General features: G+C 40.9%; 1 protein-coding gene across 3 annotated transcripts in view; it reads right to left on the bottom strand.

The window, feature by feature from the left end:
• Positions 1–27,712, bottom strand: part of UBE3C (ubiquitin protein ligase E3C) — a 116,841-nt gene that overhangs the window by 61,988 nt on the left and 27,141 nt on the right. For all 3 annotated transcript variants that reach the window (XM_031664970.1, XM_031664972.1, XM_031664971.1), the window contains exons 2-10: positions 26,749–26,802; positions 21,649–21,723; positions 20,302–20,448; positions 14,928–15,043; positions 10,514–10,671; positions 7,677–7,830; positions 7,020–7,240; positions 5,365–5,516; positions 2,074–2,261 (exon numbers count right to left, since the gene is read on the bottom strand). In XM_031664970.1, coding sequence (XP_031520830.1) covers positions 2,074–2,261; positions 5,365–5,516; positions 7,020–7,240; positions 7,677–7,830; positions 10,514–10,671; positions 14,928–15,043; positions 20,302–20,448; positions 21,649–21,723; positions 26,749–26,802 — 1,265 coding nt within the window. The remainder of the gene's footprint in view (positions 1–2,073; positions 2,262–5,364; positions 5,517–7,019; positions 7,241–7,676; positions 7,831–10,513; positions 10,672–14,927; positions 15,044–20,301; positions 20,449–21,648; positions 21,724–26,748; positions 26,803–27,712) is intronic.

Raw genomic sequence — 27,712 nt, forward strand, 5'->3', positions numbered from 1 at the left:
CAATTCTTTTATTATTTAACCAATTTTAAAATATGAAGTCATTCACCTAATCCAAAACTCAAAGTGATATAAAGATAGTGCACTCAGAAGAGAACGTCTGCTCCAGCCCCAGCTTCCTCGGCATATTCAGACACAAGTGTTCACTTTTATGAGTTTCTTGTATATGCTTCCAAGTTTCTTTATGCATTATGAATATATATTCTCATTTTTTCCATCCTTCTTACAGGAAAAGCTGGTTCTTCTATATGCTGTCCTGTGTCTTCCCTGTTTTCATGTATGCATCTGTCTCGGAAATCTTTCCATGTCAGGGTACAAAGGTCTCCACATTCATTTGTATACCCTGACAATCAGTGTTACACAGAAATTAAATGGCAAATCCTAACTCTGAAAATAAAAGGGACTAACATTAATCAGTGAGGGCTCGAGAATGAGTTATCAGCCTGGGAACATACTAATCTTTTAAATACTTTTTAAAAAAAATCAAAATTGAAAGCAGTTAAAATCTGTAACAGTTAAAGTAAGCCTATTTGCTCTCTCTAAATACAAGAACCTAATATGTTTAAGCCATAAATAAAATTCCTAGAGTAGTTTCTTAGAGGAAATAGGTGCTGTACTCATAAAATCAAGCCTACACAGAAAGTTCCTTCACCCATTAAACACCTTTTGGAAGCAGTTCTCTAGTAAACCTCAGACCAGGGCAGTGATGCATTTCAATCCAGCAATTACTACCCACAGCAATGGGCTGTCTGCTACAATAAAAGCAAGTGTCCTGGTTCAGCTGCTACGATCCTCAGATCTCACATCCTGCTCTCATGCAATTAGCCTGCAAAGAGCTAATGACCTAATCTAGGAGCCACAGTTTCACTGACATCCACTTCCTCCGATGGTAATAAACACCAGTGAGTGAAGACAGCACCTCATTAGTTGGCTACATTAGTGTTTACAAGGCCATTTCAACCGATGGGTTCCTTACTTACAGTTCATTTCAAAGAATGCTTTCCTAACCAACAGAAACGACTCTTCATATGATGGGATGGCATTTTATAACAAAGAGAATTCCGTAGGGTAGCATGAATTAATGTCAGACCTGCTTACTTACTGATAGCTTTTGCCTGTGCAGCATCAGTCCCTTGGGTCCTAGCAGAACTACTACATATATTTTACACTGTATCCAATTGAGCATTTTCCTGTTAAATTCTCAAGAAACCACTAACATATCACTCAAAATGGAGGGAAAGAAAAACAGTTTAAGATTATTGTCACAATTTTCTAAGCACAAATTGGCCATATTTTTAACTTGCATGTTTTGTTTTGTCTGAACCAAAAGTTTATTTCAAAGGCTGAAAAACAAAAATTTATTTTTATGGATAAATTGTCAAGGACAATCTAATTAAAAGGATACTATGAAGGCTGGGTGTGGTGGCTCACGCCTGTAATCCCAGCACTTTGGGAGGCTGAGGCAGAAAGATCGCTTGAGCCCTGGAGTTTGAGACAGCCTGGAGAACATAGTGAGGCCCTGTCTCTACAAAAAATACAAAAAATTAGCCAGGTGTGGTGGTGCACGCCTGTGGTCCCAGCTACTCAGGAGGCTGGGGTGAAAGGATCGCTTGAGCCCAGGAAGTGAAGGCTGCAGTGAGCTATGATCACACCACTGCACTCTGGACAACAGAGTGAGATGCTGTCTGAAGAAAAACAAAACAAAACAAAAAATACCTCACAAAACACGAGTACTATGAAAAAAAGCCTAAAAAGATATGTAACACAGTGGTTCACTAATGCAGGTATGAGTCCAATCTTTCAAATGGGCGAATAAACTCACATTCGTAAGGTACTACAGAAAATATTACACATAGGGTACTTCAGAGCCTCACAGGCCAGAAAAAGGTCTCAGTATTTGTTGGTTTAGAAAAGAAAATCACGAACGATTTTTTATGAAACGCTTGGACAGCAGAATATCCTACATCAAGCTCTACCAGAAAAGAGCAGATGAAACTTAAGAGGAGAGTAATTCCCAGGGAGGAAGGTACGTTCTCTGGCTGGCGCCCCCTGGCACAGAAGCCCACGGATACTTGCCTGACTTTGGGCACCATCATGCGGTGCTGCACCATCAGTGTGTGGCAGACGGAGGCCATGGTGGTGAAGACCTCCTCGCTTGCAGAGTCCCTCCACACCAGGTTGAGCAGGGTGTTGGTCTGCTGCTTTGTGTCCAGCTTCTTCAGACATTCCTCTGTTATGTATGATACTGACAGTCTGCCATCCTCCTAGAACATACCAGAACCACCAGTCTCCATAAATGTGCTCAACTGGAATGTCCTCTACACTACAAATGTATACGAAATCACATTCTTCTTCAGGCAAAGAAAGATAGGCATCATCTCAAAATTATCCACATCACAATAAACTTAGTGTGAAATCCTCTCGAGATCCAGTCAACAGCAGGCATCCATTTTGCTGAACACAGTAACAAACTGTGAATACCCGGTTTTTGCCCATGATAACAGTAGCTTCAGTATTTGCATTTCAAAAAAACTTCATTTCCTATTTTTTTTTTTAGATCAAGCTGTACTAAGACAAGCATACATAGTGAAACTATTATCATCTGATGGCATTTTCATTTTAATTTGAGATCACTATTTAACCAAAATAAGTGAGAGTATTAAATTTAAAAAAACAATTTTTTTTGAGACTGTCTTGCTCTGTCACCCAGACCGGACTGAGTGGCACAATCTCGGCTCACTGCAACCTCTACCTCCCGTATTCAAGCAATTCTCCCACCTCAGCTTCCCAAGTAGCTGGGACTCGCCTGCCTCCACACCCAGCTGATTTTTGTATTTTTAGCAGAGACAGGGCTTCACCATGTTGGTCAGGCTGGTCTGGAACTCCTAACCTCAAGTGATCCAGCCGCCTCAGCCTTCCAAAGTGCTGAGATTACAGGTAGGAGCCACTGCTCCCAGCCTATTAAAGAACTTTTTAAAATCAAAGGCTATACAAAAGAAATCTATTTTATATCTTTTTTTTTTTTTTTTGAGACAGAGTCTTGCTCTGTCTCCCAGGCTGGGGTGCAGTGGCCGGATCTCAGCTCACTGCAAGCTCCGCCTCCTGGGTTTAGACCATTCTCCTGCCTCAGCCTCCTGAGTAGCTGGGACTACAAGCGCCCGCCACCTCGCCCGGCTAGTTTTTTGTATTTTTTAGTAGAGACGGGGTTTCACCGTGTTAGCCAGGATGGTCTCGATCTCCTGACCTCGTGATCCGCCCGTCTCGGCCTCCCAAAGTGCTGGGATTACAGGCTTGAGCCACCGCGCCCGGCATCTATTTTATATCTTAATCTCTCCAGAAGATTTGATTCGCTGAATAAAACCCAAGCCAATCTATGCAATTTACTCATTTGGGGCAGTAACCAAAGACATATACTTTTTTCATATATATGTGTATATATGAATATATATACGAATGTGAATATACACATAACATCGGGTATTGCTGACTGTACTGTTTGGAAACTTGGATGAATACAATTTATGTAATTTATAGTAACTTACCAAACACTGCTTTATAGATAAAAGCAGTAAATTCATCTGTCAAACATGAATCTTTAACATAAAGCCTAATAAAAGGTATGTCAGAATGAGAGAGTAATCCTAGCACTACTATTTTTGTAGTGTACAATTTCAAAATAAATTATACATAAGCTACAAGTGAACAGATTACACAGAAACCTAAAGGCAAAAGAGCTTATCAAGGGAGAACTCTGACCTTGGAAAAATCTCATACAATCACATTAGGTTTTATATAATTAAGTGCCGTGGGAAAGAAAAGGCAACACAGAAACATACACGTAAAAGACCTGGCAAAGAAAGAATGACTTGGAGTGAACCCTACGAGTGCCCAGCTCAAAACAGGGTCTTTAGTTCTCAGCCCAAATGTGGACAATCCCCAAGGCAAAGGAAGAATGAAGAGAATAAACGAAAAAAGGAAATTAAAGTATAAAGTTATATAATACACAGACCTTGAAACCCTTAAAAAAGAATATAGAGTAATATTTTCTACAGTTGTAAATAATTTTAAAAATCAAGAAACTGATCCCACTTCTTAAATGTTCAAAGTGTAAGCACAAGCAAGAGAGCCCGCAGGCTCCTTCCGGGTCCTCACGCTCTGCCTTCGTCGTGTCTGCACACCCACAGTGAGGAAAAACTCTGTCCTCTCTCGCTGAGAAAGCCCACAGCCTCATCTTCGCATGAATACAAAATTCACTGTGTATAAATAAGGGTTTAACTTCACAAATTCTATGGGAGGTAACTATTTAATAACTTTCTTCCAAAAACAAAAATTTTATCTACATTCCATCTACAGAACCCACTTTTTATAACCATACAAGAAAAAATGAATACTTATTGGTGTACAGTTTGGACAGATCCAACAGTTCCAGCATCCACTATCCACTATAAAAGCGGCTTCACCCCTTTGTAATCAGCCCACCCCTCAGCCATGAGCTCTGGCAGTGAATATTATCTGTTCCTTTCTTCATCTTTTTTTATTTAAAAAAAAAAAAAATCAAGCCCTGACCTTACTTCTCAATCCTTTTCTTACTGCTGTGATCTCTTTCATTTGATGCTGGTGAAGCTCTTTGTCCAGGAAGGTGCGGCACTGCACTGACACACCCACTTCACAATATTCTACAAATTTACTTCACCTGGAAGCCGAGACCCTCTCAAGTATATTTTGTGATTACACTTAGTAGTAATCAATATAAAACTCCTTAATGAAAAAATAACTTATGATAGCCACAGCTTAAGCCATTTCAATTGCTTAAGACCAAAAAAACTCACTGGCAGTTAAATTCTTTAAGTAAAACACAAATTATATATGCTTGTATATATAATTTTAAAGTTTTTTCTCTCTTGAAAATATGCTGTAAACTCAATAGTAAGGAAGAAAAGAGGTAAGAACTTTAAAGTAATTTTTAAATAAATAACATTTATCCTCTATAAAATTAGCAGGAATTAATGGAAGACACTACCCGGTGTTCACAGGATAGGGTAAAAAGGAACTTTTTGACCCAACAATTTCACTTCTAGAAAATATTTCCTAATAACTAAGTTAACATACAGTATAATCCTATTTTGCCTAAAAAACCAAACACAAAGCTATGTGTCTCCATTTACACTTCCATAAATGTACTAAGAAAGCGGTGGAAGAGACTGTTTCCAATCATTACAAACTGTGGTGGGGGGCTGAAGGGGCTTCTCTGCAAAGGCTGCTTGCGGGTCTGACTCGTGTAACTGAAACTATAGGTGGACAGAAAGTTAGAAGATCCCATGGGGCCGCTTGCATCGCAGCCCCCCAGATGCAGGGCACGGGGCTTACCGGGCTTGAGGGCTTGTCGGCTTCTTCACTCTCCTCCTCGGAGTCACTGGCTGAGTCGTGACAGCTCGCGCTGGCAGGAGACACTGGTAACTGAGAGAGGAAGGTCTGCAGCACCCGCAAATACACCAGCAGCCCTTCCTCAGAGAGGGCCCCTTTGTAAAACAATCAATTAAAACCTATTTTAGTTAAACATTATTTTTTAAAATGGAAAATGACGCCATTTTTCCTCACATGCAGAGAGGCATTTCTGACCAGATCTTATTTTAAAAATTCTAACTGTGTTATAATAGGAAACATATTTAGATTTTGTCCCCATTCATGTCAGAAAGCACCTACAACTCTTGGAATTTCCTGAAAGGTAAGTGTCTCTTGTTATTCATAGCCAGCCCTTTGTGATCATACTTGAGTTTATGCACTGAAGTGACTTACGGTGAGGCCATCTAGGGGACTCAGAATGGGGCTTTTCACCAGAAAAACGCAGTGATCAGAGGGTTGGAACGTTCAGCCCCACGCACCAACTTCCAAAGGGCTGTCTGTGGGGAGGGACACTGGAGAAGCAGCACCGTAAAACTCAACAGGAAGACACAATGAGCTAAACACAGGGAGGTGTTGAGCGTGGAGTGCCTGGAGAAGGCACGGAAGCTTGGCATTCCTGCACACCTCAGCTTCCCGAGTTCTGTGAGCTGTCCTAGTCAATTACCAAACCCAAGGAGGGGCTGAGGAGCCCCCATTTTTGCAGGTTGGTCACAAGTATAGGTGACAACCTACTATTTGTAATCGGCCTCTGAAGTGGGTGTAGTCTTGCAGGACTAAGCCCTCAGATGATGGGATTTGACATTATCTCTGGGTGGACGGCATCAGAATTGAACTGAACTGTAGAACACCTAGTTGGTGTCCACTGCAGAACTGCTTGGTGTGTGGGGAAAAAAACCACACCCACATTTCTGCTCATAGAATTTTTCAGTGTTGAGTGAGAGAGTAAGAAAAACAGTTTGGGCTGGGCGCAGTGGCTCAAGCCTGTAATCCCAGCACTTTGGAAGGCCGAGGTGGGCAGATAATGAGGTCAAGAGATTGAGACCATCCTGGCCAACATAGTGAAACCCCGTCTCTACTAAAAATACAAAAATTAGCTGAGTGTGGTGGCATGCGCCTGTAGTCCCAGCTATTCAGGAGGCTGAGGCAGGAGAATCACTTGAACCCGGGAGGCAGAGGTTGTAGTGAGCTGAGATGGAGCCACTGCACTCCAGCCTGGCGACAGAGCGAGACTCCGTCTCCCCTCCGCCCCGGCGCCACAAAAAGTTTGGTTTTCGGGTTTTCCTAAATTTCTTTCATGAATAATTCATGCATGTATGTATGTATGTTTTCAAACATACTACAGGAAGATGTTATTCTAGAAGAGGCACACTGGAAGTTTAGCAGAGGTAGGGAAACAGCCTGACTCACAGAAGAACTGACATATATGTATGTCAGTCTTTTCCACTGTATCTGGAAAGTCTCCCCAGGAACGCTGCCCATACCACAGCCCTTCAGCAAATACACTCTTCCAGGAGAGGCCCACCTTTCCATAACACCTGCCACCACACGGCCTTCTCTTGACTCATCTGCCAATGCTACCCATATGTGTGTTCAGGTAAAAAAGATCTTGTATTTCATACCCAAATAATTTTCGCCAACAGTTAAAACGAAATAGAAAAGCCAGGGCGCTCCACCACTCTTTCTTGAACATCTACTCTCTATTAACAACAGTGCATTCAGAAAGGGCTCATAAGGGAAAACGGTCTGTGCATCTGCTAGCGCCGGAATGATGAAATGAAAAATCTGATCTGTAAAAGGTGCTGCCAGAAACTCCTCTGTGAAGGCTGTAAAAACTTGTTGCCTGAAAAAGAAAAATAGAAGCTTTCTATAAAATCAAATTATACTGTCCACCCAAACCCTGATTAAAATAACCTTTCAAAATACCCTTCTAAAAACATAAACTACTCTTCTAAATTAGCCAAGTTAACCATTTTCATATCAACTAGATCAACCTAAAGTAAACTTAATGTCTTCTCTATTAAGATAACCACCATGTTTTCATTAATTTTTGACAGTTACTTAGAAAAGCAGGAAAATAGCCATGTTATCAGAATCACAAATTTGTATTAGGCTACAGGCCAGAAAGAAAAAGTACACTTTCCTATAAACTAAACCAACACTAATAAAGTAAAAATCTGACTTTCAAGTCTATATTGAAAATCACATCCTATGTAAAAGTTACAATCAGATATAGATCTTGTGAAATGACAAAATCAAGAAATCTATTCCAGTCTCACCTCGCACCTTCCGGACAGGAGTTGTAAATAAAGTGCAATGGTTTTAGAACATTCTCTAGCAAAATTTTTGCTATAGGAACTCGAGATAAATCAGAATATTCAATACTTGATGGAAGCTTGCTGTTAATCAACAAATAGAGAGACCTATAATACCCTACAAGGAAAAACACATATTTAAAATTTTTTACATATTTTCCTGTAATAAGGGAAAAAACTTGCCAATTTTTAAATGCTTTTTACAATCTCTACAGGTCCAAACTTAAGTTAGTTCTTTAACATGTTAGTAAGGAAAACTAAACAAATATATAGGCAGCTGAAAGGTATATAAACCTCATGTACCAGCAACTGTCAACTACAGCCAAGCTCATTTCACCTGTATACACTCATTTGGAAGGATGTCTAAGATGTAATTATTTTAGTATATCATTAAGAGACTATTTTTAAAACCATTATCACAGCTAAAATAAACGAAGAGGAGTTCCTTAATACCACAAGTATCTAGTCAGTGTTCAAGTGTCCAACTGTCTCATGTTAGCAATTCTGTTTAACTAGTTTGCTTGCATCAGGAACTGAATAAGGACCAAATACTGTGATTTTATAATTTGTCCCTGATTTGTGCATTTTTTAAACACCATGTTGAATTCATAGAGTTGAACACATTGGTACGTTTCATTCCACTGTAGTCCCGACCTCACGCTGCTCCACCTGGGGCCCTGGGGTGGGCTTTAGGAGGCTCCTGAGCCCCAGGGTCACTGGTAGTCCTGCGCCCCACCCTGCAATCAGCCTTTTCTCCAGGAACTCTTAAGCTCCTTTTAGAGGAGATGATGTATTTGGAGACCACAATCTGGGAACTGAAGAAGTTAACAGTTTAAAGGCAACTTATACGTAAACTGAAACAACTTTCAGAACCTCTTAAAATTTCCAGCCTATGCTTTTGATAGGAACTCTGGGTAGGGGGCAGTGAACATAAACTCTGGGTATCAAGAGTGATCCAAATAATATATTCTTTCAGAATCACTTACTCCATTTTTATAGAATAAGAATAACGTTCAAGTGCAATTCTTGAGTATCTCATCATATACAAGCATACTTGGTAGCACATTAAAAACAATCCATCTGCGTGGGCTGTTTTTGAAACAGTCCTACACAGCCTCATATTTGAGTGAAGATCACTAAACAATGCATACTCGGGACTTCATCATTAGACTCACTTTGTAACTACCCCATCAAACACAGTGTATACTGATAACTAATAAAACTCAATATGAAAGCTTGAAAGCTCTTTTGCTATGAAACTAAAAAGATAAAAATACATCGAGAATTTTAAAAAATACATCGAGACTTTTTTTAAAAAAGTGACTAACGTAACTAACAATGTAACGTAACTAATAATGTAACGTAACTAACACTGCACATACTGAACAGACGGACGACATGACAAAGGTTCTGTCGCAAAGGTTAAAAAGCTTCACGGCACATAACGTGCAATAACAATACAAGTAATTATACTATAATTTAAAAAGGCTAAAATTTTATAGACTGTTAGGAAGTAAAACAACTGCTGTACCAGAGAAGATGCTAGAAGCAGCAGTTTCTGTGTAAGATGTTAAAGTATTTCTTCTATTGGGACACATTTCAAATAATGCCTATTTCTTAACTATCTTCCTTATAATTTTAGAAAACAAGTACAAATTCTCAAATGCTTAGTCTTAAAACGGTATATATGTCAACTAACACAATGAACCACTTTTAATTACCAGTTTTTAAAAGATCAAATTCCACAACTTTCAGTTTACTTTTAATTAACTCAGAATACTGTTTCCCTAAGTTTTCAACAAACTAAGGAGTCTAAAAAATAGTAATATGCCAAGCAGAAGGGTTGAAATAAATATGAATTTACTTTCTGTAGTTTTAACAGAGGACCAGGTGGTCCAGATTTCAAGTCTGCTAGATGTATCCTAGACTATGACTTCAAGTGAACATAAAGCACAGCTACTTATAATTCTATCTGTAGCCATAGCTTTCTAGACCTCCCTTCACAACTAGTCTCGCACACATTTTTAATGCTGACAAATATTTCTCAAGTCCAGGAGTCCTGAAGTGCTTGCGTTTCTACCTATAAGGATGTTGGAACCGAAAGTTTGTTTTAGGATTTATACTGCTCATTTCATAAAAGCTTAAAAATGTTTATTTCATACCTTTTCTCCAAAGTGTCACTAATGTGTCCTCACGGGTCTCAGACATAGTTCATTATAGCTTCTACAATGTAGTCATTTTAGGAGCATTATCAATGTATTAAAACTTTAGCACTGAGTTAGAAAATTCAAACTAAATATCCTGTTCTCTTCTACTGAACTAATGTGAGATGACATCATTCTGGGAAGAAAAATCATTTAACAAAATTTACTTTTTCATAAGGCTCTTGGAGTGATGTTCAACTCATACATTGGTGGCACTATCTTTCCCATTCACTCAGAATGACCACAAGGCGGTAAGAGCCCTTCCTGCTCAGGTGAAGGACCGGTAGCTGCACTGCAGACACAAATCTTGGATGACGGAACAACTGATGAAAGCATACGTCAGTTTTGCTCATTTCCAAGCAAAAGAAAAAGGCAAAGAGAGTAGCATGTTTCTGAATTTTCAGAGTGGGCGGAGCCAAGGACAGATGCTGGAATCTGGGACTCTGGTGGGCACCTGTGGATGGAGCACAAGGCGTCTGGCACACCAGTGCCGCTCTGACACTGAGACTGAGTGCACAGGCTCACAGCAGCAGGCTGGCCTCTGCTTACTCCTCATCGGGAGGCTGAGCCACAGTTCTGACCCTGCCTGCTACTCACCATTGTGAATCATGTAGTGCAAAATCTGTTCAATCACTGACACTACATAGCTAGCATCTTGTAAAACAGGCAAGTAAGTATCCTCAGACGAAAATACTTCAAGCATTCTCATTGGAAGCGCAACATTCAAACTGTCATCATTACAGTTTTGCAGCAACCTGTAAAAATGAAAGAAAGTATTCACACACTGCCTGGATGGCAAAATGTCACTAGCTTCCCCAAGTTACTCTCAGTGACAATGGTTAAGAAATTATTCCAGTACAAGATTATCTCTGAAAATAGGGACATTTTACAGATAGACAGGGAAATATCCAACTAACATTCAGTCATTCAGACAGTTTTTAAAAGAATTCTCATTATATGCCAAACGGTATGCTGGCAAAGTTCACTGACAAGAAAAATGGACAGTGGAGAAATGAACACGAAAAATTAAAGATTACAAAACACTATAAGAAGTATTATAATCCATGAATTGTACCAGTAAGCTGCATTTAATTAAACTCAGATACGAATCTCTTTAACAGTGCATCATATCATCTCCTTAAAGATGCTTTTGAGACTTTCCATGCCTGCAATATCCCCCAAATAGAACAACGATATATTTCTGATCCTAAGTCAACTCTCATTTTGACTAAGGCTTCCCTTCTTACTATGAGAAGAACTGCAGGCAGAAGGGAAGGCTTAGTTATCCATTTAAAGAGGGCAGTACAATAAGTCTGGACCGGTCACACCAATCAAGACACAGAACACATCCGTCACTCACAAAAGTTTCTTCTTGGCTGTCTCTAGTCCATTCCTCCCTCTTTCTCCCCTACCCCAATCCTTTTTTCTATCAAAAACTTTGTCTAACACCGAACTTATTTTCAGATTTCTCCTGTTGTCTCCACAATGTATTTTATAGCTGTTTTTCCTTTTTTTAAAAAAACAGAATCCATCTGATCACACATCACCTTTAATGAGGGACCCAGGAGGCTGTTTTGGTGCCTCACTGAAACTGACTTCTCTATGTGACAAAAGCATTCTGCCCTGCCAGGAGGTGAATAACGTGCAGGGCTCTGGGTGGGGTGTGTCTACGTGGCTCATCCACTTACTGCAGGCTGCCTTCTGTCGCGATAGAGCCGCAAAGCCCAGGAGAGACAGGGGGTGAAGACCCAGCGGGCAGGACACCCAGCAAGACCTTGTTTTGCTTTTGCCCTTTTCACAACTTTCCCCTCAGCACCACACTGGTGTCTCGTGAGGGGTGTAGGAGTGCAGGAGGAGTGAGGTGACACATAACAAGCGGATAGCCACAAAGGGCGGCGGCAGGCGGTGGGAGAGCCTCTTGTCAACCCGGAAAGTCAGCAGCATGTGTGCTGATGATCCCATGTGAGAGAGAAACCTGATAATGCAACAGGGAAAAGTGCCGGAATGGAAACTCGAGTGAGAGACAGCACAGGATGTAGCTCCAGGGTTATGGGGACAGCCTTGGACGGGAAAAGGATATCCATATTGCCCAGAGACAACCCACTTAAAAAAGTGGAAGATTTGAGCAGACTCTTGAAGAAGAGCCATGTGAGTGACCAGTATGCTCCTGAAAAACACCCATCACCATTAGTAATCCAGGAAATACAAATTCCAATCACAATAAAATACAACCACACACCCATCAGAATGGCTGGGTTTTGACAGATGTCAATACCAAGGGTTCAGGATACGGAGGAACTGCGCCTCTCATATGCTGCTGTTCTAAGTTCGGTAGTTTCTTCTAAAGTGAAATATGTAACTACCATGTGACCCAGTGATTCCATGACTTTGGAAATATTCAACAGCATGAAAAATATGAATGTGATTATAGTCACAAAAGGAGCTACAGGTGGTTCTGGAAGGCCACATTTACAGAAAAAGAAAAATTCAATGTTCTGGCACATGGCAGATGAGACTGTCGACTTACTAACACACACCTGAAATACAATTTCTAACATTTACATTTTGTTAAAATTCCATTTCTCATCAAAAAGAATCAGTGCTCCTTAGAGAAAACAGCCCCAGGCCTGGGGCAGAGAGAGCACTTGAGCCTCTGTGACCTCACAGAAAACAAAGATCTCTCAAAATACAAATGAGGCCAAGCCAAGCAAAACGGGCTACTTGGCCGGGCGCGGTGGCTCACGCCTGTAATCCCAGCACTTTGGGAAGCCAAGGCGGGCAGATCACGAGGTCAGGAGATTGAGACCATCCTGGCTAATATGGTGAAACCCCGTCTCTACTAAAAATACAAAAAATTAGCCGGGCGTGGTGGTGAGCGCCTGTAGTCCCAGCTACCCAGGAGGCTGAGGCAGGAGAAAGGCGTGAACCTGGGAGGCAGAGCTTGCAGTGAGCCGAGATCGCACCACTGCACTCCAGCCTGGGCGACAGAGCAAGACACCGTCTCAAAAAAAAAAAAAAAAAGAAAGAAGAAAAGAAAAACAGGCTCCTTACAGGGCGCTCTCTACCTATAAGCAGACCACTAAAACACACCGTATTTTTAAAAATACACAAGACCTTAATGAGATTAAAGAGGAAAGATGAGGAGCAGTGTTTTGTCGTTGTTGTTAAAGAAACATGGATTTGGCTGGGCACGGTATCTCACGCCTGTAATCCCAGCACTTTGGGAGGCCAAGGCAGGTGGATGAACTGAGGTCAGGAATTCGAGACCAGCCTGGCCAACATGGCAAAACCACGTCTCTACTAAAAATACAAAAATTAGCTGGATGTGGTGGCACATACCTGTGGTCCCAGCTACTCGAGAGGCTGGGGTAGGAGAACTGCTTGAACCCAGGAGGCAGAGGTTGCAGTGAGCCAAGATTGCGCCACTGCACTCCAGCCTGGGTGACAGAGCAAGACTCTATCTCAAAAATAAAAATAAATAAATAAAAAATAATAAATAAATAATAAAAAAGAAACATGGTATTGCTCTGCTGCCCAAACGGGAGTTCTGCTGCACAGCTCACTGCAGCCTCGAACTCCTGGGCATTAGGAGTTTCTTGTATTAGAAATTTTTAAAAATAAAAGTTGGGAAAAGAATAATTATATTTAGATAATTTGCTTATACAAATACATTCAAAAGTTACGTTAGAGGTGTTTTACAAACTACAACCCACAGGCCAAACCAGCCCCAGGGCTGTTTTTTGTACAGCTGTTGAGTGAAGCATGATTCCTTTATTTTTACAGAGTTGTAAGCAAAAGGCAAGAAAAATATATAATAGAGACCATATGTGGACCACAAACCCTAAAATACTTGCTATCTCACCATTTACAGAAAAAGTTTGCAAACTCCTGCTTTACAGAAAGAATGTATACAATGTGTTTTTCAAACTAAAAGTTTATCAAAGAAATAAGTTGGAAAAAATATGAATTACTAGCATCTGGGATCCTCCTGGTTCTCTCTTCTACTAATAGGTTCTTTATTCCTATCTTTGGTCCAGCTAAGTATTTTGGAAAAATCAGTTAGAAAAGACTAGTTCTGATAGTAATCCTAAACAAATATTACAGGCAGTGTCCAGAAAATTAACTGAAATTATACTGAAGGTTCAGAATCATTTGAAAATTTTACTACTGTTGAGACATAAGCAATTTATTAAAAACTGGTAAAGGTGTTACATTCAGGCAATATAATTCACATTACTTACACGTGTTCTTTTGGACACTGAATGCAAGAAAGTCACGGCAGTGGCTTATGTTGAGTTCCTACATAAATAATAAAAAGCCTGATGAAAGGTGTATTCTAAAGAAGGGGCTTTCAAACTGCATTTTGGTGGAGACCCCTATGGAATGGAATCATTCTCACACATCAGGAGTCCTCTTTTGGCTGGCCTTCCATTCTCCAGTAACCAGGATGGCCAACATTCACAAGATAATTCCAGGGCATCCTTGAAAGAAAAAGTCATCTGAAAGATACTGATATATGTGTCTTCATTTATATCTCATGCCGGCCTGAATCACCTAGAGTAAAAATTGTAATATATAGAAGTCCATGGCCAGGCGCGGTGGCTCACGCCTGTAATCCCAGCACTTTGGGAAGCCAAGGTGGGCAGATCATGAGGTCAGGAGACTGAGACCATCCTAGCTAACACAGTGAAACCCCGTCTCTACCAAAAACACAAAAAATTAGCCGGGCATGGTGGTGGGCACTTGAAATCCCAGCTGCTCAGGAGGCTGAGGCAGGAGAATGGTGTGAACCTGGGAGGCGCAGTTTGCAATGAGCCGAGATCGCACCACTGCACTCCAGCCTGGGAGACAGAGAGACTCCGTCTCAAAGAAAAAAAAAAGTCCATGATCTCATTTAAAAAAAAAAAGGTATGGAAAAGTCACTGTCTCTGAAAATAAAAGTCAAAAGGTATTCCCCTAAACAAGGTGATCAATACATTATATACGTTGCTGACTTACAATAGAATTTTACCTGCAACAGAGGCTCATCAATCTTTTTATTTGAAATAAGCATGTAAGTCTCTCAGATCCATCCAACTGCTTGACAAACAGAGAGCTGTGTTTAATTAAGTTCTGATACAGCCATATCTGAAACAGCAAAACACACAATATATAACTCTCAATGACAATTTAAGTTTGCTAATTTACATAATACCCCAAATTTCCTTAAGTGGCAATGCACATTTAATCAAACCTAATCAAAAGATGGTAAGAAGTAAATATTCTAAGTCAGGTTTTATTTAGAGGCATATTCATTTTCCAGCCAGGCGCGGTGGCTCACATCTGTAACTGTGGGAGGCCGAGGCAGGCAGCTCACTTGAGGTTGGCCAACATGGTGAAACCCTGTCTCTACCAAAAAATACAAAAATTAGCTGAGCGTGGCAGCACACACCTGTAATCCCAGCTACTCAGGAGGCTGAGATGGGAGGATCACTTGAACTTGGGGGGTGTGGGTGGAGGCTGCAGTGAGCCAACATTAAGTCACTGCACTGCCTGGATGACAGAGAGACCTTGTCTCCAAAAAAACAAAAGTACTTGCATTTTCAATCTTAATACATCAGTATTAAATTACTAAATTAGTAACTAAAACAAAGTACACTTAAAGCTCATGTCAATCTGAAACAACAATAGTTCATTTGCAAAAATCAGGAATCTGTAATAAAAATATATGAGAAATACGAATATTAATCCCAAGTTACAGAGGATATCTGTTTCTTTTCACCTTTTTTCTCTGCGGATGTGTGTGCCTGTGTGTCTCTAGCATCTGTTCCTTTTGGATACTTCCCCTCTCTAACTCCATCATTTTTTTGATAGGGAAGGCAATCCTATGGCCCCACTGAGTTCTGGCTGGCCAGAACTCTCCATTGTCCTGGATAAAAGGATAGTCAGTGAGTTCATTAAATGCAGATGCAGATTTCCGTCACTTGCAATCAAGAGGCCTGACTAGACAGTATGTATGAAGCTGCCCTATTACTTTGAAAACACAATACTCAACAAGGAATCTCTTCCACTTTCTCTACTATACCTTTGTGAAACAGACTGGTATTTTATTTTTGCCTTTCATAAGGCCCATTTAGAATCATCTAGAATGAAAAGATAGCCTTTGTTTTTTCTTTTGAGACAGAGTCTCACTCTGTCACCCAGGCTGGAGAGCAGTGATGCAATCTTGGCCCACTGCAACTTCTCCTAGGTTCAAGCGAGTCTCATGCCTTAGCCTCCCAAGTAGCTCAGATTATGGGTGCCTGCCACCAAGCCCAGCTAATTTTTATATTTTTAGTAGGGATGGGGTTTCGCCATGTTGGCCAGGCTATTCTCGAACTCCTGGCCTCAAGTGATCTGCCAATCTCAGCCTCCCAAAGCGCTGGGATTATACACATGAGCCACCACACTCGGCAAAGATAGCCTCTTAAGTGTAGCTAGATATAAATATGCCACATAGCCTTTTCTTTGCCTATTACTTTTAAGTAGTTTCTTCTTTGACATTAACATTTCTTTGCCATAAAATGCTATTAACAATGAAATTACCAACACAAAAGCACTCTGCATAATAAATTAGCACATGTCTTAAGCTGGGATGAAATAATTCTGAACTACTCCTAATATTAGCTAATTTGCCTACACACAGGCTTTCTCTTGAGGTGTTCGGAGCTACCTTGCCCACATTTTCTCAGGAACAAATAAGATACGAATAATTCCTTCACTAGCTGACATGTAGTTCTTCCTAAAATTTCTATTACCAGTTAACAAATGAGATGTAAAATAACTATACATTATATAATAGGACTGTTGGAAGAAGACTTCATCAAAAGATTCAAAGAAAATTAAGCAACTAAAAAGTGAGGCAATTATTAATTCCAGAATTAAACTGAACATAAAATATCATCTTAGTACCATATTTGACTTAAAGTCATAATAAAAAATGTTTAAAAAGGGGGAGTTGAGGAAGAAATAGCCATATATGTTGATTTTTGCATAGAATAGCTTTGAAAACCTATCAAAAGTGGCATTATGCTTACTCCTAGAGTAAAAAGCAAACAATGTGAAGACGGGGGCAGGAGACATTTTCCCCTATGTTAAGATTAATTTATTGCTATCGCATCTATGCTTGAGAACTGAATCAACATTCAACTGCCCAGGCTGGAGTGCAGTGGCAGGATCACAGCTCACTGCAGCCTTGAATACCTGTGCTCAAACGATCCTCCTGCCTCAGCCTCCTAAGTAGCTGGACTACAGCAGCATGCTAATTTATTTTTTGCTTTGTTTTATAAGTGGAGTCTGGTATTTTGGCCAGGCTGGTCTCAAACTCCTGGCCTGGAGGGATCCTCCCACCTCAGCCCCGCAAAGTGTTGGTAATACAGGCATGAGCCACTGTGTCCAGACCACTTTTCTTTTATCCTTTTCCTGGACGGGTCTTAGGACATTTAATTCTATTTAAGGTTTCAGAATACTTGCACATGAGCAATTTGCTTGATATTTGCTCGAGGCCTAAAGTCAAATAGTTCATTTACCTCCAAGCTTTTCACAGACGGCTTCTGAAGCAAGACTGTGAAGCTACACCATGTTTATAAACCACGTCGTGATTGATGACTAAGACTGAGGACCTCACTTAAAGGTAACAGGTGCTCTGGAGAGACACCAACCAACATCTCACATCACCTGCCTCTGTGCTCCTTGGCGATCTTGCAATCTACAAGATTAGAGTATGTGAGGCCAGGAGAGCCTGTTCCAGAAAGCAAGCCCGATTATCTGCCATTGTACTGTTCTGATTCTTTTTTTCATCAACTTCAGAAAGCCTGGAAAGAGCCTGCACTTAACTGAAGTCTAGAATGGGTACATTCAACGGCTTTCACTGCCTCTCCAGACTGGCTCTCAGTTCTTTCTCTGCACCTTCTCGGTTTACAGAAAGTTTTCCCCATGTTCCAGCTTAGCTCAACTCCGGAGGCAATGCTGGGTTTTAAAGCCGAACACCAGTGGAGTAATCATATATTCCTTTGTGTGCTGTAATTAATTCGTGTAGGATCATTCAGTAGGGATAGTTTGTAGCAAAGAAGACTTATTTTTCACTGTATACTCCCCTTTTCATGCAATTTGAGATTTTTAACACAGATAAACACAAATTTCTTTTTTTTTTTTTGAGACGGAGTTTCGCTCTATCGCCCAGGCTGGAGTGCAGTGGCCAGATCTCAGCTCACTACAAGCTCTGCCTCCCGGGTTCACGCCATTCTCCTGCCTCAGCCTCCCAAGTAGCTGGGACTACAGGCGCCCGCCACCTTGCCCGGCTAGTTTTTTTTTTTGTACTTTTTAGTAGAGACGGGGTTTCACCATATTAACCAGGATGGTCTCGATCTACTGACCTCGTGATCCGCCCGTCTCGGCCTCCCAAAGTGCTGGGATTACAGGCTTGAGCCACCACGCCCGGCCGATAAACACAAATTTCTAAAAATAAATAATATATTTAACCTGGCTGGGTGTGGTGGTTCATGCCTGTAATCCCAGTACTTTGGGATATTGAGGCAAGTGCATCACTTGAGGTCAGGAGTTCAAGACCAGCCTGGCCAACATGGTGAAACCTGCCTCTACTAAAAATACAAAAAAAATTAGCTGGGGGTGGTGGCATAAGCTTGCAATCCCAGCTACTCAGGGGGCTCAGGTAGGAGAATCGCTTGAACCCAGGAGACGAGGTTGCAGTGAGCTGAGATCACACCACTACACTCCAGCCTGGGCGACAGAGTGAGCGAGACTCCATCTCGAAAAGGAAAAAAAAAAAAAGATAAATAGTATATTTAACCCTAGGCCAGGCGCGGTGCTGACGCCTGTAATCCCAGCACTATGGGAGGCCGAGGCAGGTGGATCACCCAAGGCCAGGAGTTCGAGACCAGCCTGCCCAACATGGCAACACCCCATCTCTACTAAAAATACAAAACTTAGCTGGGCGTGGTGGTACACGTCTGTAATTCCAGCTACTTGGGAGGATGAAGCAGGAGAATCGCTTGAACCTGGGAGGCAGAGGTTACAGTGAGCCAAGATCACGCCACTGCACTCCAGCCTGGGTGACAAAGCAAGACTCTGTCTCAAAAAAAAAAAAAAAAAAAAAAATATATATATATATATATATATAAATAAAATTATATAAAATATATATATAACCCAACAATTATATACAAATCTCTTAATATTCCCTGAGAAAATGGACAGTAACAAGTTCCATTTTTTAAAAATATTCTTCTATGCATTTAGATGTATTTATGTATTTTCCACCATTAATACACACTGTTCCTCAGCACTAAGATCAAAAGCCTACAAAATTTTAGAGAACTACGATTATATTTGGGATTTTTTTTTTTTTTTAAATGAGACTCGAAGGCTGGGCGTGGTGCCTTATGCTTACAATCCTAGCACTTTGGGAGGCTGAGGTGGGAGGATCACTTGAGGCCAGGAGTTGCAGGCTAGTCTGGCCAACATGGTGAAACCCCGTCTCCACTAAAAATAGAAAAATTAGCCAGGCATGTTGGTAACATGCCTGTAATTCCAGCCACTTAGGTGGCTGAGACACGAGAATTGCTTGGGCCCGAGAGGCGAAGGTTGCAGTGGGCCAAGAATGCACCACTGCACTCCAGCCTAGGTGACAGAGCAAAGCTCTACTCCCCCAATGCCCCCGCAAAAAAGAGACCCTAAATCATGAACAGTGGCTCACGCCTATAATTCCAGCACTTTGAGAAGCCAGGGAGGGAAAATCACTTGAGGCTAGGAGTTTGCGAACAGCCTGGACAACATAGCAAGACCTCATCTCTACAAAAAAAAAAAAAAAAAAAAATTAGCCTTAACATTAACAAGATGTACACACACCTGTAGGCCCAGCTACCTGAGAGGCTGAGGTGGGAGGACTGCTTAAGCCTGGGAATTCAAGCAACAGAGCAAGACCCCATCTCTAATATAACAATAATAAAATGTAAACACTGAGACCCTGCATTTTAGAGTTTGCAGGTAATCACGATGTGGTATTCAGAGTGCACTTCCCACTGACCTAGGTGTGCTGGCAACTGCTGAGGCTGTGTCAGGGTACATGACAGGTGGGCAAAATATTCTACTTTTTAAATGCTTAAGGTTTTCCACTGTAAAAAAAATACGAAAAAGCCTATTTTTGGACACACATTTTTATGTGTATCAAATTTTAAGAGGTAAAACACATCACCACAAAGGTAACCTCTCACAGCTAGCTGAGAAGTTCGCAAAGCCTGGACGCAGTGGAGAGCTGCTTAACTTTCTGATGAGATGCCATTTCCACTTTAAACAAAAAAGTAGAACACGTGTAAACCAGGACAAGTGAAAGTGTAGTTAACACTCACCAAACGTTTTGAGTCTTCATTTTGTTTGTAAAAAAACAGAAGCTGCCTTACCAAAAGGGTAAGGTTGGGGCCATTAGCAATGGGAAAAGCGCCCCCGGACTGTGACAAGGTGGCACAGCGATCAAATGCACTTCTTTGGATGGAATACTGGAAGAAAAACAAAACAAAATGACCCATAAATACAGTATTTGGACACACAATTCTTATGATGTAAATATACGTTGCTGTGTTTACAGGAATGGTGGAAATTGACAATGAAAACGTCACTATTGGTCCTTGCTCACAGTTGAGTTGTAGGGAAAAAAAAAAAGGTTAAAAAAAAAAAAAAAAGAAGAAAAAAAAAAAAGCTAGGCATGGTGGCTTAAGCCTTTAATCCCAGCACTTCAGGAGGCCAAGGCAGGTGGATCACCTGAGGTCAGGAGTTCAAGATCAGGCTGGCCAACATGGCAAAACCCCGTCTCTACCAAAAATGCAAAAGCTAGGCTGGGCACGGAGGCTCATGCCTATAATCACAGCACTTTGGGAGGTCAAGGTGGGTGGATCACCTGAGGTCGGGAGTTTGAGACCAGCCTGCCAACATGGTGAAACCCCATCTCTACTGAAAATACAAAAACAGTTAGTCAGCTGTGGTGGTATGCACCTGTAGTCCCTGCTACTCAGGAGGCTGGAGCAGGAGAATCGCTTGAACCTGGGGGCAGAGCTTGCAGTGAGCCAAGATTGTGCAACTGCACTCCAGCTTGGGTGACAGGGCAAGACACTCTCAAAAAACAAAAAACAAAACAAAAACAAGCCAGGCGCAGTGGCTTATGCTTGCAATCCCAGCACTTTGGGAGGCCAAGGCAGGCAAATCATTTGAGGTCAGGAGTTCGAGACCAGCCTGGCCAACATGGTAAAACCCCAACTCTACTAAAAATACAAAAATCAGCTGGGCATGGTAGCACGCGCCTGTAATCCCAGCTACTTGGGAGGCTGAGGCAGTAGAATTGCTTGAACCCAGGAGGTAGAGGTTGCAGTGAGCCAAGATCATGCCACTGGAGTCTGGCCTGGGCAACACAGTGAGACTCAGTCTCAATTTGAAAAAAAAAAAATAAAGAATCTCCCACGACTTTCTTCTATTTTGATTTTCAACTGTGGTTAGGCCCATGTTTGCATTTTATTATTTAAAAATTACCTAAAAACTCACCTATCTATAAATCTTTACAATAATCAGAACAAATAAAATTATTTATTGGGAAGAATACTATTGTCAACATTGACTTCCATTAACAAGGTGTACAAAGATACCATATTTAAAATAAGCTCTCCCATGCCCTACTATTCTTCTCATTTTAAAACAAACAAACTTACTTGCTGTTTTCTGTCTCTATAGCCTCGAATAAATGACTGGATAATTATTGCATTTTTCAACCTTCGCCTTTCTTCCTAAACAATAAAAGGAGGAGTGAGGGAGCAACTGGTCAGAACTGAGTGAAAATGACATTTTGCTAGTACAGACTTTAAAAACACTTAATGGTGATGTAATTCACATACCATAAAATTCATTCTTTAAATGGTAACACCCACCAAATATGCATTTAATATATTAACAGTCCTATAACCATCACCACTGATTTTTAGAATACCTTCATCACCCACAACCAGAAGCCCTGTCTCCATTCACAGTCACCCCCAGTTTCCTGCCGGCCCTTCCCTTGCCCCTGGCAATCATTCATCTACTTCTATCCTATGGATTTGCTTATTCTGGACAGTTGATATAATGGGATCATACAGTATGTTGTGTCTGGTTTTCTTCACTTAGCATGATGTTTTCAAGATCCACCTATATTACAGCATATGTGAGAACTTAATTCCTTTCTAAGGCTGAGAGTAACGTTCCAGTGTATTGACAGACCATGCTGAATTCATGCATTCATCTACTGATGGACATGTGGGCTGCTTCCACTTTGGTCTATTATGAATTAAGGCTGCTATGAACATTCATAGAGAAGTTTTGTTGTGGATACAGGTTTTCATTTCTGTTGAGCATAAACTTAGAAGTACAGTTATCATTGAGGAATTGCCACACTGTTTTCCAAAATGCCAACACCATTTTACAATCCCACCAGCATAGTAGGACTTTTTGTTTTGTTTTATTTTATTTATTTATTTTTGAGACAGAGTCTTGCTTTGTCGCCCATGCTGGAGTGTGGTAGTGCGATTTTGGCTCACTGCAAGTTCTGCCTCCTGGGTTCACGCCATTCTCCAGCCTCAGTTTCCCGGGTGGCTGGGACTACAGGTGCCCATCACCACACCTGGCTAATTTTTTGTATTTTTAGTAGAGACGGGGTTTCACCGTGTTAGCCAGGATGGTCTCGATCTCCTGATCTCATGATCCTCCCGCCTTGGCCTCCCAAAGTGCTGAGATTACAGGCATGAGCCACTGTGCCCAGTTAGCAGGACTTCTTAAAGTTTTAAATATTAAAGGAATACAAACAGACAACACCAGCATTTATTTTAAAGGTCACTTTCTTGTTTCAAGAGAAAATTCCAATTTTCATTGACTTGAGACTATCTTTAAAATGCTCAGTGACCTGGCAAAAATATGTGTTCTTCATTGTTATGACCAGTGCTACCACTGTTGGACAGCCTACTACTATGTGTCAGCCCTATGAGAGGCACTTTAAGCCAGGCATGGTGGCTCATGCCTGTAATCCCAGCACTTTGGGAGGCCGAGGTGGGAGGATGACGATGTCAGGAGATTGAGACCATCCTGGTTAACATGCTGAAATCCTGCCTCTACTAAAAATACAAAAAATTAGCCAGGCTTGGTGGCGGACGCCTATACTCCCAGCTACTCGGTAGGCAGAGGCAGGAGAACGGTGTGAACCCGGGAGGTGGAGGTTGCAGTGAGCCGAGATCGCACCACTGCATTCCAGCCTGGGTGACAGAGCAAGACTCCGTCTCAAAAAAAAAAAAAAAAAAAAAAAGAGAGGCAGTTTATATCCAAATGCAGAGTCATCTTACAGGTGAGCATCACTTCCAGTTTAAAGATACAGAAACTGAGACTGCTATAAAGATTAAGCAACACCCAAAGATGTAAGGCAGAATTCAAACTCAGGTATGATAATAAAGCCTGTACTCCATCTCACCATACTACATTGTTTCACGTCTTCTATGAATGCCATCTACAAAGCTGAGACTAACACACACACTGTGGGATTCAAGAACACCATCAAGTCATATAGATGTACTTTCTGGGCTTGAAATGGTTATTAAAAAATCCTGTGAGGCCGGGCATAGTGGCTCACGCCTATAAACCCAGCAGTTTGGGAGGCCGAGGCAGGCAGATCACTTGAGATCAGGAATTCCAGACTAGCCTGGCCAACGTGGTGAAATTCCATCTCTACTAAAAATACAAAAAATTAGCTGAGCATGGTGGTGCACGCCTGTAATCCCAGCTACTTGGGAGGCTGAGGCAGGAGAATCACTTGAAGCTGGGAGGTGAATGCTGAAGTGAGCTGAGATCACGTCACTGCACTCCAGCCCAGGTGACAGAGCGACACTTTGTCTCAAAAAAAAAAAAAAAAAAAAAAAAAACACCAGGAAAAAGTGACTTTCACCAGATGCACATGTCAATGTAAGGACACTGGAAACAGGAAAAAACAAGGAAATACGACATCTCCAAAGGAATACAATAATTCTCTAGCAATAGATTTTAATCAAATAGAAATTTTGAAAATCTCAAATAATTCAAACTATTGAATTTTTTTTTTTTTTTGATGGAGTTTCACTCTAGGCTGGAGTGCAACGGCGTGATCTCAGCTCACCGCAACCTCTGCCTCCCGAGTTCAAGCGATTCTCCTGCCTTAGGCTCCTGAGTAGCTGGGATTACAGGCATGCACCAGCACACCCAGCTAATTTTGTATTTTTAGTAGAGACAGGGTTTCTTCATGTTGATCAGGCTGGTCTCAGACTCCTGACCTCAGGTGATCCACCCGCCTCGGCCTCCCAAAGTGCTGAGAATACAGGCGTGAGCCACCGCGCCCAACCCTCAAAATATTGGTTTTAAAGCTCAGTGAGATACAAGGGAATTCTGAAAAATACAGTCAGAAAAATAATTTGGTATATAAGCGAGCAACTTACCAAAGAGACCGGTAGTTTTAAAAAGAATCAACTAGAAATTCTGGAAGTGAAGAATTCATTTAAAGAAATACAAAATACATTTGAAAGCTTCAAGACAGACTGATCAGGCAAAAGAAAAGAATCTCAGAACTTGAAGACAAGTCTTTTGAAATAATCCAGCCAGACAAAAATACAGAAAAAAGAATGAGCAAAGCATTCATGATATTTGGGATAATATAAAGCAATAAAATATTCAAAGTATTGGTAATATCAAGGTCAAAGAGTCAAAGAAAGGATTAGGAAACCTATTTAATGAAATAATAGATGAAAACTTCCTGTCTCACAAGAGATTTAGACACTCACATACAGCAGGCTCAACCATCCCCAAGCAAATAATCAGACTATCTAAAGAGAAAGATAAAAACTGAATTCTAAAAGCATCAAAAGAAAAGCAGCTAGTCACCTATAAAGGAAAACCCATCAGATTAAAAATCAAGAGGAAAAACAGTAGAAACAAACCCCACAGAAGATCCAATTACTGGAGTTTAAACATTGTCTTAAAAAATCTATAATTATGTTCAAGAAATTAAAAGAGAACTAAAGACTATATAAAAGAATGAAAAAAAGTTCTAGAACTGAAATAACAAAAGCTGAAATTAAGAAGTCAATGGATGTATTCAACAATTAGGCCGGGCAGGGTGGCTCACGCTTGTAATCCCAGCACTTTGGCAGGCTGAGACAGGCGGATCACTTGAGGTTAGGAGTTCAAGACCAGCCTGCCCAACATGGCAAAACCCCATCTCTACTAAAAATACAAAAAAAAAACAGCTGGGTGCAGTGGCGGGTGCCTGTAGTCCCAGAAAAGCACATGAAGGATATATGGGACACAATGCAAAGGTCAAATACATTTACAGTCTGAGTCCAAGTAGGAGAGGAGGAGGAGAATGAAGCAAAAGCACTAATGGAAGAGAGAATAGCCCAGAATTTTCCATAAAACAAGATTGAAAACACCACCCAACAAATATCTTTCTTGGTTGAGCAGTGCCCTCCCGGGGACATCTGGTAATTTCTGGTGACATTTTTGGTTGTCACAATTGAGGGAACGGAGTGCTACTGGCATTTAGTGGGTAGAGGCCATGGATGTTGCTAAACATCTCCAACGTACAGAGTACAGAGCAGTTCCCCACAACAAAAAATTATCTGTTCAAAAACATCAGTGCCAAGGTTGGAAAATCCTGACTAAAACTCTTTTCACTCTAACCACCTCAGAGAGCCCTTCCCCTAAACACCATGCCTAATATAGGCCCTTCCAGTTGTAATCACATTACTCTGTCGCCCTCATAGGTCTTGTCACCACCTCAGTATCCTGGTTCACGGCTCTGTTCTACCACTGAGCAGGAACCTTGTCTGTCTTATTCACTATCTGTATACTCAGCAAGCAGAGCAATACCTAGTACATACACAATAAGTTCTCAAAAAATATTTGTTAGAGGCCTAAATGAATTATTAAGATAACAAAACAAAAAACTCTAAAAAAGCAGGCCATAAGATAGTACAATTGCAGATTAATCAATAAAATAAAGCTATTTAAAGAAACTATCACAACATATAATGTAGGATAAACAATAAAAATGCCATTAGTGTCTTTCTTTCAACTTCTTCACAAACAGTTAAGACACATGTCTTAACAGTGAGCTTTCTCCTTTTGTGTCATGAAACATCAACATCATAAGCCAGATGAGGCAGTTCACGCCTATAATCCCAACACTTTGGGAAAATGAGGGAGGCAGCTGCATGAGGTCATAAGTTTGAAATCAGCCTTGGCAACAAAGCAAGACCCCATCTATGTAAAAATTTTTAAAATTAGCTGGGCATGGTGGCATGCACCTGTAGTCCCAGCTACAGGAGGCTAGAGCAGGCAGATCACCTGAGCCCAGGAGGTCAAGGCTACAGTGAGCTATGATCTTGCCACTGCATTCCAGCCTGGGTCACAGAGCAAGACTCAATCTCTTAAAAAAACAAACAAAAAAAAGAAACATGAACATTATGTTTATAATACGGCTTTCTAGATCTTCTGGAAACCATATCATTATGTAAGTCAACCAAAAGCCCATGTTCCTTCTTCAGTCTGGAAACTGCCTTTTTAGTCCATCTTTTTCTACACTGGCTCCAGAATAAGTAACTTACAGTGAAATAAAAAAATGTTTCTAAAGCTAAACACACACACACACATTCTGTCATATATAACAAATACATACACATATACATATATACGGTAAAACCAAGGCGTGTTTAAATGCTGTAGAAAAAATGCTTATCTACAGAGTATTACAAAACTGTTTTTACCTCTCTCTTTCTTCTTTCTTCCTGAGTACGATGTAAAAGAGAAGCCTTTTCCTCCTACACCCAAACAAGAGAAAAAAGGAGGTAAGGAAGGTTATAATTTCAATTTTTAAACTCCCATACAAAAATTATAGAAAGTTTTCACCCAAAAAAAGATTCTAAGATCATGCAAAAAAGCTGACTTAATCAGATGAGAAAATCTGAGGCACAAGAAGTTAAATGGTTTCCCAGAAGTCACTAGATATAATGCAAGTTAGTACTTCAGTAGCTTTCTAAGAATAAAAACCGATTTCTTCACATATACAAATGAGTACAGGTAGAACTGGGGAAATGTGAGTAAGACTGGTGCTCTGTACCAACGTCAGAGTTCCGGCTGCAACATCTTACTAGCTTTGTAAAATGCTACCCAGAGGAAACTGGGCAATGTGGACGGGGTCTCTGGGTATCACTTCTTTTCTTTTGTTTTTTGTTTTTTTTTTTTTTTTTTTGACACGGAGTCTCGCTCTGTCACCCAGGCTGGAGGGCAGGGGTGCCATCTCAGCTCACTGCAAGCTCCACCTCCTGGGCTCACGCCATTCTCCTGCCTCAGCCTCCCAAGTAGCTGGGACTACAAGCGCCCGCCACCATGCCTGGCTAATTTTTTGTATTTTTTTTTAGTAGAGACGGGGTTTCACCATGTTAGCCAGGATGGTCTCGATCTCCTGACCTCGTGATCCGCCTGCCTCGGCCTCCCAAAGTGCTGTGATTACAGGCGTGAGCCACTGTGCCCGGCCGTCTCTCGGTATCATTTCTAACAGTTGCATATGAATCTACAATTACCTCAACAAAAATTTCAATGAAGAAATCAATTTCTCTGATGGAAATTTTTTTTCATAAGTAAAACTAAGTTTTGAACAAAATCACTTGGTTTATAGAAGGAAGTGAAAGAATAAAACTTCAAATAAATGAAAAATACTTAAAGAGAACC

This window comes from Papio anubis, chromosome 4, assembly GCF_008728515.1.
Source record: "Papio anubis isolate 15944 chromosome 4, Panubis1.0, whole genome shotgun sequence".
NCBI classification, from domain to species: Eukaryota; Metazoa; Chordata; class Mammalia; order Primates; family Cercopithecidae; genus Papio; species Papio anubis.